Source organism: Dryobates pubescens, chromosome 1, assembly GCF_014839835.1.
Source record: "Dryobates pubescens isolate bDryPub1 chromosome 1, bDryPub1.pri, whole genome shotgun sequence".
Lineage (NCBI taxonomy): Eukaryota > Metazoa > Chordata > Aves > Piciformes > Picidae > Dryobates > Dryobates pubescens.
The window spans coordinates 62,547,860-62,560,889 of record NC_071612.1 but is presented as its reverse complement, the minus strand read 5'-3'; the positions used below and the strand labels follow the sequence as shown (position 1 = coordinate 62,560,889).

General features: G+C 60.1%; 1 protein-coding gene across 1 annotated transcript; it reads right to left on the bottom strand.

The window, feature by feature from the left end:
- Window positions 1–484: 484 nt before the first annotated feature.
- Window positions 485–11,680, bottom strand: SEMA3G (semaphorin 3G). The gene is made up of 16 exons (XM_054167133.1): window positions 11,582–11,680; window positions 7,666–7,826; window positions 6,504–6,566; window positions 4,901–5,020; window positions 4,238–4,328; window positions 4,012–4,128; window positions 3,646–3,788; window positions 3,450–3,564; window positions 3,275–3,344; window positions 2,921–3,065; window positions 2,403–2,634; window positions 2,199–2,290; window positions 1,900–1,941; window positions 1,516–1,741; window positions 1,078–1,217; window positions 485–988 (listed from the first exon to the last, which is right to left on the bottom strand). The coding sequence occupies exons 1-16, from the start codon at window positions 11,673–11,675 to the stop codon at window positions 521–523; spliced, it is 2,319 nt and encodes a 772-aa protein (XP_054023108.1). The 5' UTR covers window positions 11,676–11,680; the 3' UTR covers window positions 485–520.
- Window positions 11,681–13,030: the final 1,350 nt, after the last annotated feature.

Genomic DNA, 13,030 nt, shown 5'->3' with positions numbered 1-13,030 from the left:
CACAGCACAGCTCCAGCTCCCTTATTGAAGTAGATGATGGGGCTCATGCTGGGCACAGAGGTGTGGGGTGTTGTTTTTTCCCACCATGAGAGAAGGCATCATCTTTCCCAGGCCCCATGCTGGCACAGAAGGAGCCTGGAGCCATCAGCCACTCCCCGTGCTTGGCCCCTATATTTGTGGAGAAAGCCAGTGGGCAAGCTCCCTGTGGTGATGGCTCAGGAGTGGCACTTCATCTGCCAAGCCCCAACCTGGCCTATGGCCGTGGCCCTGCACCCACCACAGCACCCAGCAAGAGCAAGGAGGGTGGACAACGCCTCTCCCCATGCCACCTATTTTGGAGGCAGCCCTGCAGCCACAGGGGGTGACTGGGACCTGCCCAGGAGCTGGCCTTGGCATCCCATCCACCATGGCTGAGAGGAGCAAGCTGATGCCACTGCAAGCCACCAGACAGGGCAAGAGGCCCCCTGGGCTGCCAGCGGTCCTCACCCGCGGCCAGCCCATGTCCAGCAGCCTGCCCTCCCTAAGTGGCTGTGGCTTGCCGCGGCACACGCTTTCTCTCGCTGTGGGGTTTGGCCATCCTTGCCTTCTTGGCCACATCCACGCTGCCCAGGCCATGTTTGCCCTGGGCCAGCTTGCTCTTGCGGTGGTGGGGGCGGCTGCTGCCACACCAGAGACGGGCACAGTACTCCTCCACCCGCCGCGGGCTTTGGGAGCTGATGAGGTGCATGATGTCCTTGTACCAGGTTTTGGGAACCTGTGGTGTCAGCCAGAGTTCAGGGCAAGGCAGGTATGGGGACTTGTGCCCCCACTCCTGGGGGAAGGAGTGTGCCAGCTGCTCGCTGGTGAGCACCTCCAAGGCTGTCTTGGCCACTGTCTGGGTGAAGCCATGCTCCAGGGTTTTGCAGTAGTAGATTCCAGCGTCATGGCGCTGCAGCCGGCGGAAGAGCAGCCCTTGCTCCGTCTGCAGGATCCGCTCGTCCGTCTTCACCTGGTGGTGATCGCGGGGTTGGGAGGGGAGGCTGGGTCCAGCCCCATGTCCCTGCTGTGGGGTGCAAGGCAGGTGTGGGGAAGCCTCACCTCGTTCCGCTGCTCATCGGGGGGCCTCTGGACAAACCACTGCACGCTGGCCTGTGGGGACCGAGGCACACACTCCAGGAAGGTGCTGTTGTCCTCTGCCCCGTAAAGCACCTTCTCCTCCACGCTCTCAAAGTCATCCACTGGGGCAAAGACAGACACAGGCTCACAGGGAGGGCAAAGCCAGGCTTCTGCACACCCAGTTACCAACACCCCTCAGCCAACATCTGGCTTCAGTCCCCTTCTCCATGGGAACAGAGCCCAGATCCAGCAGCACCCACCTTCTCTTGGGGCCCCCCACAGTCTACAGACAAGGACTCAAGCGTGTCAGCCCACCTGGGATGGCTGCAAGCCCCTCTGGATGCCAAGGGCTTTGGAGGCCAGGACATCTCAGAGCATTCAGATGAGCCCCTCAGCCCTGTGGGCACCATAGTCCCTCACCAGTCAGGTTCTGGTCCAGACATTGGTGCACAGGGTTGCCGTGGCGGATGTCCTGGCGGCGATGTCGGCGCTTGCCAGAAGGCTGGTGGTGAGTGCAGGCAGTGCCATCCCAGGTGCAGTAGGGATCCCTGGCCAGGCAGCATTCAGCACAAGCTGTGCCATAGGTCTCACACTGGTGCAGCCGTACCTGGGCCACCCCCAGGCTAGATCCCACATAGAGCGTTTGCTGAGGGAACAGCACTAAGATGATGTTGCTGGCAGCACTCAGGGGAGCCTCCCACAGGAAGCACCTTGTGGGCTTTGGGAGGCTGGTGACAGCAGCTCAGTGCCTCCTGGCCACCTGCCCTGTCCCCAGCCCCATGGCAGAGCTATGTCTGTACTCACACGCTTGACAGATATCTCCATCTGGGTGATGGGCACAGGCTTCTGCAGGGGAACAGAGCAGATGGGAGGGTGGTGAAAACCTTGCCACTGAGAGCTCAGCCCACTCAGAGATGCCAGGGCACTGGGGAGGGACCACCAGTGTTCCTGGGGAGCATGAACACACTCCTAGGAACTCTCTGCCCACACAGCCCTGCGACCTCCCAGTGCCCAACAGTGCAGTGATAGCCCAGAGCCTCCATCCCCATGTGGGTCCCCCAGCATGAACCCACCCCATTGCCCCTCCTCCTTAAAAGTAGCACCTTAAAAACCTGCAGCTCCTCTAGGACAACTTCCTCAGTTGCAGCTGAGCTTGTCTTTTGCAGGACCACCACCTTCAGCACTGAGCCAGCATCTGCAGGGAGGAGGATGGAGGTGTGAGCACCCTTTCCTCTGCGTGCCAGCAGCATGCCCACCAGTAGCACCAGTGCTGGGGCTCCTCCCTGCATGCTGCATCTGCCACTCACCCGTCCCAAGGAAGAGGACATCGTGCTGCCCATCCTCAGCCTCCACCCTGTCCACCACGAGCTGGCGCAGGCGGTGGGGCAGGTCGGTCTTCAGCAGGAGGGGCCGGCGGTGCCAGGGGTGCACAGGCTGGTACATGAGGGGGTGAGCACGGGCAAAGTGCAGCACCTCGTCGGGGAAGTCCTTGGTGGTGCCATACTGCCGCCGGGGCTGGTTGGTCGTCTTGCTGGGACACTGCGGGGGTGAGAGGGCACCAGCTCAGCGCAGCCACCCTAGCACCCAGCCCTCCTTCCCTCTCCACCATCCCACAGAGCTGGTTTGGTGCTCTCTCTGCATTACATTTTGGGATCCACCTTCTCAACCCATTTGCCAGGCCTCGGACCCCAGCTGACCTGGGGTGGATCCCATAGGGAGCTCATCCCAGCAGGTGAGTAGGTGGAGTGGCTGTCCCCACCACCACCCCTAGAAGAGCAATCAGAGGAGGGGACCCAGAGCTCCCCTGCCCCTGGGCGTTTCTCACCACGCCTGGTCGTGGGTAGGGCACCCTGCCCTCGTAGGCACCCCACTGGTGGTGGGGGCTCTCCCGGTGGGCGAAGGGCCCGTTGAAGACCTCCCGGATGTCAGCCATGCGGTACACACAGACAGCAGAGCCCTGGAAAACGTGGCTGAAAGGAGATGGTGAATGGCATGAGCAGAGCCATGCTTAGCACTGGCACCATCGGTGGCAGGCATGGGAGCACCAACATCTCCATACAGACCAGAGCAGACCTGGCAGAGGTTGGGGAGCAGCCAGCAGCCACATGGTGACAGTAACAGGGCAGGTCATGGGCAGCTGTAGCTGCATGTCCCCAGAGGCTAGAGCTGAACCACCCACCTGACAGTGCTGAAGAGGGCATAGATTTCTGGGCTCTTTCCATCTTTGGTCCTCAGCAAGAAGACATCCTCTGGAGATGAAAACATGGGGTTTCTCCTGGAAGCCCAAGGGCTTCCTGAAGCCACCAACTAAGGGATCTGCCCTGCTGAGGTCCCCAGCTCCATGCACTTCTTACCCAGCTCATCAAAGTGGGTGTCAATGCCACCAGGACCGGGCACGGAGCACAGCAGACGGGCTTTGTTGAAGGTACTCCACTTGTTGACTAGCACCCTCTGGCCACCAGCATCATTCTGCATCAGAGCAGGGAGTATCAGGGCCAATTCTGTGACTTGGCACAACCCTGTCCCCTGTGGTCCCCACCAGCATCTTACCACGCAGACCCGTGCCACCCGGCTGACGATGGCGGGCTCCTTGCTGTCTACTTCCACCACCTTCTCCGTGAAGAAGAAGTAGGCTTTGTCGTTGTCCCGGTCATTGTTGTCTGGGATCAGGTGGGCTGCCACAAACTTGGGGTCTATGAGGAAGAGCCACCCACCACATCCGGTGGTGTGAGAGGGCATCGCCACCACCTTTGCAATCCCACACCACACTGGGGCTGGAGGCTGGCCAGGAGGACGCCCCCAAGACACTGCTGCCCCAGTGTCTTGACCTGCTTATACCAGCAGGCTACCGCAAGGTTCGTGGTCCCCAGCAGTAGCCCTTCTTGGGGGGATGGAGGGTCAGAAGGGAGCTGGTACCACTGAGCAGGCTCTGGTCCACCTCGGTGCGCAGGGCGGAGCGCGTCCCTGTGCTGCGGAAGATGCCAGGATCACGGCCCAGGAAATCTGCGGTGAGGCCAGCGTACAGCTCCCCGCCTGGCACAAACACCCCCCACGGGGCCGGGAGTCAGCCCTGGCTGGCACAGGGACTGGCCCCGGTCCTGGTGTCCCGAAGGCTCTCAGGTCCCCGAGGAAGACAACTCACCGATGACGGTGCTGGCGAAAGCTCGGCCGGGCTCGTGCGGGCACCTGCCCCGGCCAGATTCCACGCTGACAGGGTCCAGGCTGAAGGCGTGCTGCGTGAGGGGGAGTGGCAGGGAGCGGGCAGTGAGCCCCACACCGTTCCCTGGCAATGGGGCCTGCTGGCATACAGGGTCTGGCACCCGCAGCCCCAGTGCTCCCAAAGGGACTGTCTGCACAGAGCCCATGCTTTTTGAGGCACGAAGATATGCAGCAGCTGGAGGGACCCACCAGACCCACCACTTGCCAGTCAGCCTGGCTGCAAGCACTGTGGCATGGGCAGGGCTTCTTCCTGCTGCAAAGAGGGAGCCCTGCCTTTCCACCTGACTTATTAGCTGGGAGAGGAAAAAACACCACCCACGCCACAACCCCCAGAGGATGTCAGGGAAGGTGATGCCAGGCCACAAAGGTGGGGGAGCTGGGGAGAGGGAATTAGAAGGCCAAAGAGGCAAGAGGGAGCTGGTTCCTGACACAAACACCCAGTATTCAGCATGGGGCAAACACTACATCCCACATCCCCACACAGTCCTGAAGATCCCCACTCAGGAGGAAGACTATGAGGGTCTATCTCCCCAGAGGATCCCCTCCAGAGGTGCTCAGGACAGGCACCCACCACAGTGTGACCTACCTCGCCACGGTGCCCCACGTAAACAAAGGCACAGACAGGATGGAAGGCTCCTGTCCCGCAGGCCAGCAAGTGTGTCCGGTTGTAGGGGTGCAGCACCCGGATGTAGTTGGCACAGTCAGTCTGGAGGGGACAGCAGGGCAGGGTTGCAGAGGTCTCAGTGCCTTGTCAACGCCCAGTTCCCTGCCTCTTCCTGGGGCCCTCCAACAACAGGTGAGCCCCAGCCCTGGGCCTGGCTGCGCCCTAGACTCTCTGCCTTCACCCCCCTGCCAAGGTGGCAAGGTGGCAGCTTGCACCCACTGACAGGGCTTGCATAGACTTCATCTGCCCACTGCAGAAGGACAGGGCTTTTTACTGGTCCTCCTGCTGCCAAGGGGAACAATGCATGGTCCAGCCAGAACCTGGGCATCTCCTGCCTTGTGGGCACCTGTGTGCACGCCCCATCACACAGCCCACACAAGCCAGGGGGTGCAAGGTCATCAGCCCAGCAAGATCCTGGTGGCAGCTCCCACACCCAGCCCCAGATCCCTGGGAACTCTTTCTCTACCTAGCGCCCAGGACGTGACCAGATACAGGAACGTCCTTCCCCATCACGTTCCTGCTCACCGGGGAGGAAACAAAAGGAGGAAACGCGGGAGTCGGAGACGGATGCCCGTGGGCATCCTCGGCTGCCTGCGGGACAGCTCCGACCGCTACCGTGTGGGCTTGTCCCCTTCTACGCAGGACCAGTAACAATGGCACCCCCAGGGCTGCAGCCCTGCCGCCTCTGACCTTGAGCGGCCCCTCCTGGTGTTTCCCACGGGAAAAGGGCCCCTGTCCCGACTGGGCAGACCCCCCGTTAGCTCAGAGGCAACCCCCCCACCCAGTGCCAGCCCTGCTGGCCCCCTGTCATCCCCCCTGAGTAGGACATGAGGCCCCTCATCTGCTGGGAACACCGCCACGGAGCTGCTCCAGGGGTTCCCAGACTCCCTGCTGTTTATTTTCTCTTTGCAAAGAGCCTCTAAAATAGCAAGTTAAAAAAAAAAATCATCTATTTTCAAGAAAAATAAAAAGTTGAGCCTGCCCTGGCTTGTGTCTGTCGGTGAGAGCTTGTAAAATAAACACGTGGAGCAGGACAGGGACTCCTGGGAGCAATTCGTCTGGGCCAGGAGAGCCATGGGGACCTTGTCCTCACCATGGCCCTACGTCATGTCAGGGCAGGGGGATGCAAAGATAGATAAGGTTTGGGCAGTGAGCTCAAGTTAACATGTTTCCCACCACTGGGACTTGCCAGGACAGGCCAATGTCACCGGGGTCTGGAGCCCAGTACTGGGCTTTTGGTCCCTCTGAGCTCAGTCTCGGAGCCCAGCCATCCCTGTTCGCTCAGTGCAGCCACATTTGGGGCAGGCTGGCCACTGCCCTGTGCTGCAGGGCTGAGCAGAGCCCTGAAGATGGGATTTCCAGAGCCCAGAGCAAGCATCCAGCATGGCCAGGCCTAGTCACCAACTCCCTGCCTCCGTTTCCCTCACATACCAGAATCTGCTTTGCTCTGCCCCAGGCCATCCCCAGCAGGCACAGCCCCAGCACCAGGGGAGCCAGCTCAGAGCACACATGAGGCAAGACTCACCCCTGCGTCCTTGCCCTTCCGAAAACACTCCTCTGTCTGCCCAGGGAGGGGTGGCCAGTAGATCTGAAACACAAAAAACCTATTGGAGTAGGGAGGGGGGACAGAAGGTACCCAGCCTTGGAGATACACATCCCCGGGCTTCTGATGGCATGTGGATGGAGAGGTACAGAGAGAGCCATGAACAGCTTCCCAGAGCCCACCCAGCCCAGGGCTCCCACCCTGTGACCCAAGGCAGATCCTTCCTCCTGGGGAGATGCACCTTGGCTGTCACAGCCCACAGCCAGGCTGGTTTTGGATAGTCACACTGGGGATGGCCAGAACTGCCCTGGAAGGAGGTGAAATTAAGGGTAGCTTGGGGAAGGGGCACTGGGGGACAGCAGGGAGCAATGGAGTCCAAATGCCCCACCACCTTCAGAGGCTCTCAGACAAAGGCCAGCTTAGGTACACAAGCCCTTGACCCCACTGCAGTGACCCAGCACACTAAGGGGCACTTCATTTCCTTCTCCACTTTCTTCAGCTAGAAGTGTCTCAGAGCCATGTTTAAAAAAACAAGAAGTTGAAAAGGAGAGGGTGAAGGTGGAGGGGAGCTACCATCCAGCATTTTCCCTCTGGTCCATCAGCTCTCCCACCAAGGATCCAGGAGAGGTCTGGGGGCTTTGCCAGCTGAGCTCTGATGCAGTTCATTGCAGTGATGGATCCTTTTGGCTCCTCGTCTCTGCAGGCTTTCAGCTACGTATTTGGCCCACAAAGGGGATGCCCAGGTGGGGAGGGAGTGCACTGGCTCTCCCAGTGGCAGCCTTTTAGGAGAGTTCAAGTCCCAAACCCTGCTTAGTACCCAGGGGAATCATGTGTAGGCTCTGCCACCAGTCTCCTAGGCTGCCAACTATAACTCACAGGATCACAGGGTGTTAGGGGTTGGAAGGGACCTCCAGAGATCATCTAGTCCAACCCCTGACTAACGGGCCTCTGAGCCCCATGACCAGCCCACCCTTGCCAGGCAAGTTGTTGGATGCATTTTAGGGCACTTGGAATGAGGACATTCCCAGGGCAGGCCTTGCTTTGGGATGACTTTTCCTGGCATTGCCCACACAGAGGGGTGAGGAATGCACAGAAGCCAGGGTAGGGACAGAGACTTTGTGGTGCTCAGGAGAACACAGCTCACCTCCCTGACATCCTCAGTGGTCCTGTCCAGGAGCAGAGAGTAGAGCACATCCTTCCCTCCAATGAAGAGCCGGTCACGATACTCATCCAGGTAGAGGGAGCGGAAGCCCAGGACGCCTCGGTGGCCGAAGAAGAGGACCGAGCGGTTGGTGCCCACAAGCTCTGTCAAGGTGGGAGAGAACTATCAGAATTGATCCCATCCCCAGAGACCTGCAGGATATCGTATGCACCATGCACCCAAAATGTGTGTCCCCCAGACACAGCCACAAGTGCTTGTATTGAGCTTGAAGGACATCCTGATGCCCTGTACACTTGCTGCCCAAGCTGAGGTGCCATCCTACAACCCACCTTGCCAGGAGAGCACAGCCCCAGGACCTCAAGCTGTCACCCAATGCAAGGACAAGAGGGAAAAGTGATGGATAATATCCCACAGCTGTGTCCTCTTGCAGCCCTAGGAGCCCCACCACCCAGCCATGAGAGGGTGCAGCGAAGGGGCATCAAGGGGAGGAGAAGCAGAGAGGGGCAACACAACCACAGGTGCCATGTGGGCTCCCAGCATCTGAACACCCTCCACACCCACTTAGAAACATGAAAGGACACTTAGACCGTCACTAAGGGCTCTTCCAAGGGGCAACTGGAGGGCTGCAATGGGGGCAAAGGTAGGAGGGTTCCCCCAGGCTGCTGGTTCTGAGTATTGTAGAGTCGTGCCAGGGCCAGCAGATGAGCTGGTCTCAGAGCTGCAGGCTGCAGCATCCATCTCCATACCTTCCCAGAGGCCTCACCCTGCCCATGGTGGTGTGCTCTCCTCCAGCCAAGGCCAAAGGTAGAGAGCCAGCTGGTAGCAGGGTCCCAGGCAAGTTCGCCCCCAGCAAAGCTCAGCTGAACCACTCTGGGCTCCTTCAGCAGCCATGCTGCAGTATGTTGTGCCGTGTCCTCAGCTGCAGGCTGAGCTCCCATGGCCCAGGAGGGTGGCAAGTGTGGACATGGCGTGGGTGGAAAGCAGGTCCAGCCTCCCTCCAGTGCCAGCCAGGGACACAATAGCAGGCACCCAGCCAGGACCATGGGGAAACCAGCGCACAAAGTCCACCACTGCCACCACCAGATTTCAGAGATCTCCCCACCATGGCACTAGGATTGTACTTGAGGAGGGGCACCAGCATGGGGACACTGTGTCCCTTGGGTGGACATCACATCCCAAAGCCACAGAGTCTGATGGTCAAAGCTCTCAAAGCAGATCCAAGCCTGTAACCTATGGGATGCTGAGAGGACCCTCACAGTGGCACTGCTGTGACTGGTTCCCAGTGGGAAGTTATTTTCAGGGTTAGCAAGCCAAAAACCCCAGCATGATGGCACCCACCCAGCTGCTGCAGAGGAAGAGGGCAAGAGGGAGCAGCCCAGCTTCACTGGGCTCTGAAACTGTCTCAGCGACCGCCTCGACCCCAAGCCAGATAACCATGACCACTGTGTGGAGGAGGAGGAGGAGGACAAAGAGCCATTGATGAGCACAGTCTTGTCCCCAGACACCCTGCACCAGAGAAGGCTGCCAGCCTCCATTGCTGTCCTCAGGGAAACCCCCAGCTCAAACATCCCCCACACATGTCCCCAGGGAGGGGATGCTGAGACAATCCTAGATGCCAGCAGCCCAGGACACTGGGGTACTAAACCTTGCTCTTGCTGGAGGCACCTCCAGCAAGGAGGTGGCCAGCTGCACAGTGCCCCCATCCTCATGAAAAATGCTTCCTCTGGGACCTGCAAAGGAGTCAATATCCATCCCTGGAGAGAAGGACACAGCCACCTCCACCCCATCACACACAGCTCCCATCCCTGCCAAGTTGCTCAAGTGTCCTAACTGGTGATGCTGGTGGCACAGAGGGATACAGCCCCAACGGATCCATCCCCACTGGGAAGACCCCGATGCCTGCAAGCAGAACTGGTACCAGGCACTGAGGGCCCCTCCAGCCTCATCTCCCAGGGGGGTACCCTACTCCCCATGTCCTCCCAGCATCTTGTGTCCTCCTGTATGGCCAGGCTCAGCCCAGGAAAACACTGTCATCTCCTTCTATTCTTGCCCTGCAATAATATTTTCCCAGCTCAGAATAACATTGATAAAGTCACTGAGCTCCTTTTATTGTTTCAGACCAGGCTTCCCCTTCTCCCCCAGCCCAGGCAAATTCCTCCTGCGCCTCAGATTACACCAGCCCAGGGCTCCTTCTCCTACCTCGACTTCATCTTCCCAGCGAGCAGCACCTTGCTATGCCCCACCCATCCCCAGAACCCCTTTTCTCCCCAGACAAAAGGTCCCACAGGAGCCAGCCACCAAGCTCAGGGGTCCCTGGAGGGGACTGGGCTGCGATGCTCCCAGTCCATGCAGAAGCAAAAGGCTCTTTCCCCTCTGCCACTGCTAGAAGTCAAAAGCAGAAGGAAAAGAGCATCTTGAAGTGAGAGGGAGCACTGGGGACACAGACAGCCCTGCACCCACAGCAGGATGCCTTCTCCTCCTAAACATTGTCCCGGAGCCACCAGCCATGCACAGCCCAGGCAGATGAGCTAAGCACAAGCAGCCTTAGTTCATCCAGTTTTCATTTCAGAGGCTTCTAATGGTTTTAATTGAAATCTTAATTTTCTTTTCCTTCCCCCCAGGGAGAAGGCGGTGGCAGAATTTGTTTCATGGGAAATTTCAGTTTTTCTGTTTCAAATTTGGAAGAGGAACAGAATAATCAGCTTAAGGAGGGGTGGGGGGGAAGCTCCAAAGGGTTGCTCGCTCCCCACGGGAGGCTGAGGAGCCCACCCAGCCCTGCGGAGCACCTCACACCTGAGGAACGCACTTTGGGCTGGAGTGGATCAGACACTCAGCCAGACCCTAAGCCCCACGACCAAGCTCTGCTGGCCCCCCCGAATGTCCTGACCCTGCTGCCGAGCCCAACCTGAGCACACCAGGTCCCACCACGGGGCAGAGCCAGGGGCCATCCCGCTGCTTCCCAAGGTAAGCGGGGCCACTGTGTGTCTCCGTTTCCCCCTTTCAGCAGGGAGGGAGCCCTCAAAGCCACCCACTTTGCCCCGGAACAGAGACAGGGACAGAGCTGTCCCGTGCCCCAGAGCCAGGGGATCCCAACCCAGGCAGCTTTCCCCCGGAGCAGGGGCACGCTCCACGGCTCCCAGGGCTCTCTGAGAGCAGGACTGCCTCTCTCTGGGGAGGGGGCAGATATTATTCGGTTCATGTTAAGTTTTCAGAGCAGGTTCATTGCTTTTAGGGGGGGAAAAAAAAATGCAAGAAATTTGTGCTCTCCAGACTCCTCTGTTAAGTTTGGCTGGAAGCAGCCCCTGGATTAAGCTGGCGGAGCAGGAGATGGAGCAAGCCAGAGCAGGCTTACAGGCAGAGTCTTAACGAAAGCCAGGCTCTGCCAGTGCAGCACCCCATGCCTCTCGGGCACCACAGCACTGCAGGGCGGCGGGGCTCGGAGGGTGCCAGGGCTGAGCAGCACCCGGGGAACCTGTCGGGCAGCTCGGGAGTGGGCAGGATGCTGCTCACCCACGGTGATGCCCACGCCAGGGAGACGAGCCCTGGTGGGACGCAAAGGGCCCGGCGGCGCATCCCCCTGCCTCATCACCCGGTTCTTCCCCCTGCCTTCTCCTCTTCGTAGCCCTCCCCCCCCCCCCCCCCCGACCCGCATGGGGATGTGGGGGTGCAGAGTAGCCACGTACCGAAACCTCGGCCCAAACCGAGCCTCCAGCGCAAGGTGTTCCCCGCAAAAAAAAATCTTAACCCCCTACTTAGGGCGCAGCGCTCTCCGCTGAGGCTCCCCAAGCCCCCCACCCGGACCCCATGGCGGGGCGGAAAACATCGCTGTGTCGTGAGGACTCCCCGAACCCCACGTCCCCCGCCCCCGCCCGCAACAGGTGCCCCCGGCCCGGCTCACCGCGGTAGGGCAGGCGGAGCCGGGGCAAGCTGCGCCCCGCCGCCAGCAGCGCAGCCCCCAGCGAGCACACCCACACTGGCACCAGCACCCGCATCCCGCCGCCGCTCCTGGGGCCGACGGTGGCACCGAGCGTTTATAGGGCTCCGACATCCGACCGCCCCTGGCCCGCCCCGGCACGCCCTGGCCCGGCCCCGACACCCACCCCCTCCCAATCACTCGGGGCGGCGGGGATGAGAGCAAGGGGAAGCGGGCAGGAAAGGACTGCTCCGTCCCCTGTGGGGGGCACCGAGAGCGCCACACACACTCAAATCGTCACCTGCCACCAGAATTTTAGGCTTGGCTGCACTGTCACACCTCCCTCCCAAAAAAATCACCCACCAGCCCCTTCGGTTCAGCCCTGAGGATGGCAAGCAGGGGTCCCCCAATCTTGCCCCCCAAGGTCTGTCCCCCAAAAGATGCTCAGTGCAGAGTGATGTCCAAGTGCCAACAAGCAGCCAGCTGTTGAGTCCTATCTCAACAGTTAGACAAGCTGGGGACACCAGGCCAGTGGGGGCTGAGCAGGATCAAGCGGGGCACGAGGTGACACATGCAGACTTGGTGTACCCAGGGGACTGGGCAGCAGGGATGCACCCCTGTCTGCCTGCAGAGGTACCTGCTCACCTGCACCCTGATTGGGGAACCTGGACAAGGCCCCTTTCTGTCCCAGGGCACCCACAGCACTGCCATGCTACCCTCCACCAAGGCTGCAGGCTCAGGGAATATGGCCCTATAAGGCATTAAAGAATCCACACAGGCTTCCCCATCGAGCCTGGGTGCAGAGTCAGGTGTGGCTGCCTCCCCAGATTCCTGGAGTAAGCGGGGAAGGAACATAGGGGCTGGTGCCTTCTGTAGTGTTCCATTGCCACCCACCTCATCCCTGCACCCAGCCCAGCATGGGGCAGCATCGTCAGCCCCACCCCCTCCCCCTCCCCCCTGCCCCAAGGGTTGCAGAAGCTTTATTAATAAAAGAGAGGGCAGGAGGATGAGTGACCTCAGATCACCCCAACTTTTTGTAATGGAACAGCTCTGCAACCCACCCTGTCCAGGGTACAACCACCCTGACTTGGCTCAGTGAGCCCTCAGCTGGCCCCTAGCCCTGCTTTACCCCAGCCCAGTGTGGCTCTGGGACAGATCCAGCACTGCTGGGTGCTGGGGAGCAGTGCAGGGTGGGACAGAGCCAGGAGGAGATGCAGCCTGCGGGCAGCTCTGGCAGATAAGCAGAGGTTGCTTGCCCAGACCTGAACTCTGCCTTCCCAGACCTGAGGGTTTGCGGGAGCGGCACTGCGGCAGGAGCCAGCTAGGAGGGAGGAAACAGAATGAACCCCAGCACCACTGGCTGCTCCTGCTCCCCTCAGCACCCTGAGAGTGATTTGGAGAGGAGGCTTCCAAGGAGCAGGCCCACAGCCTGCC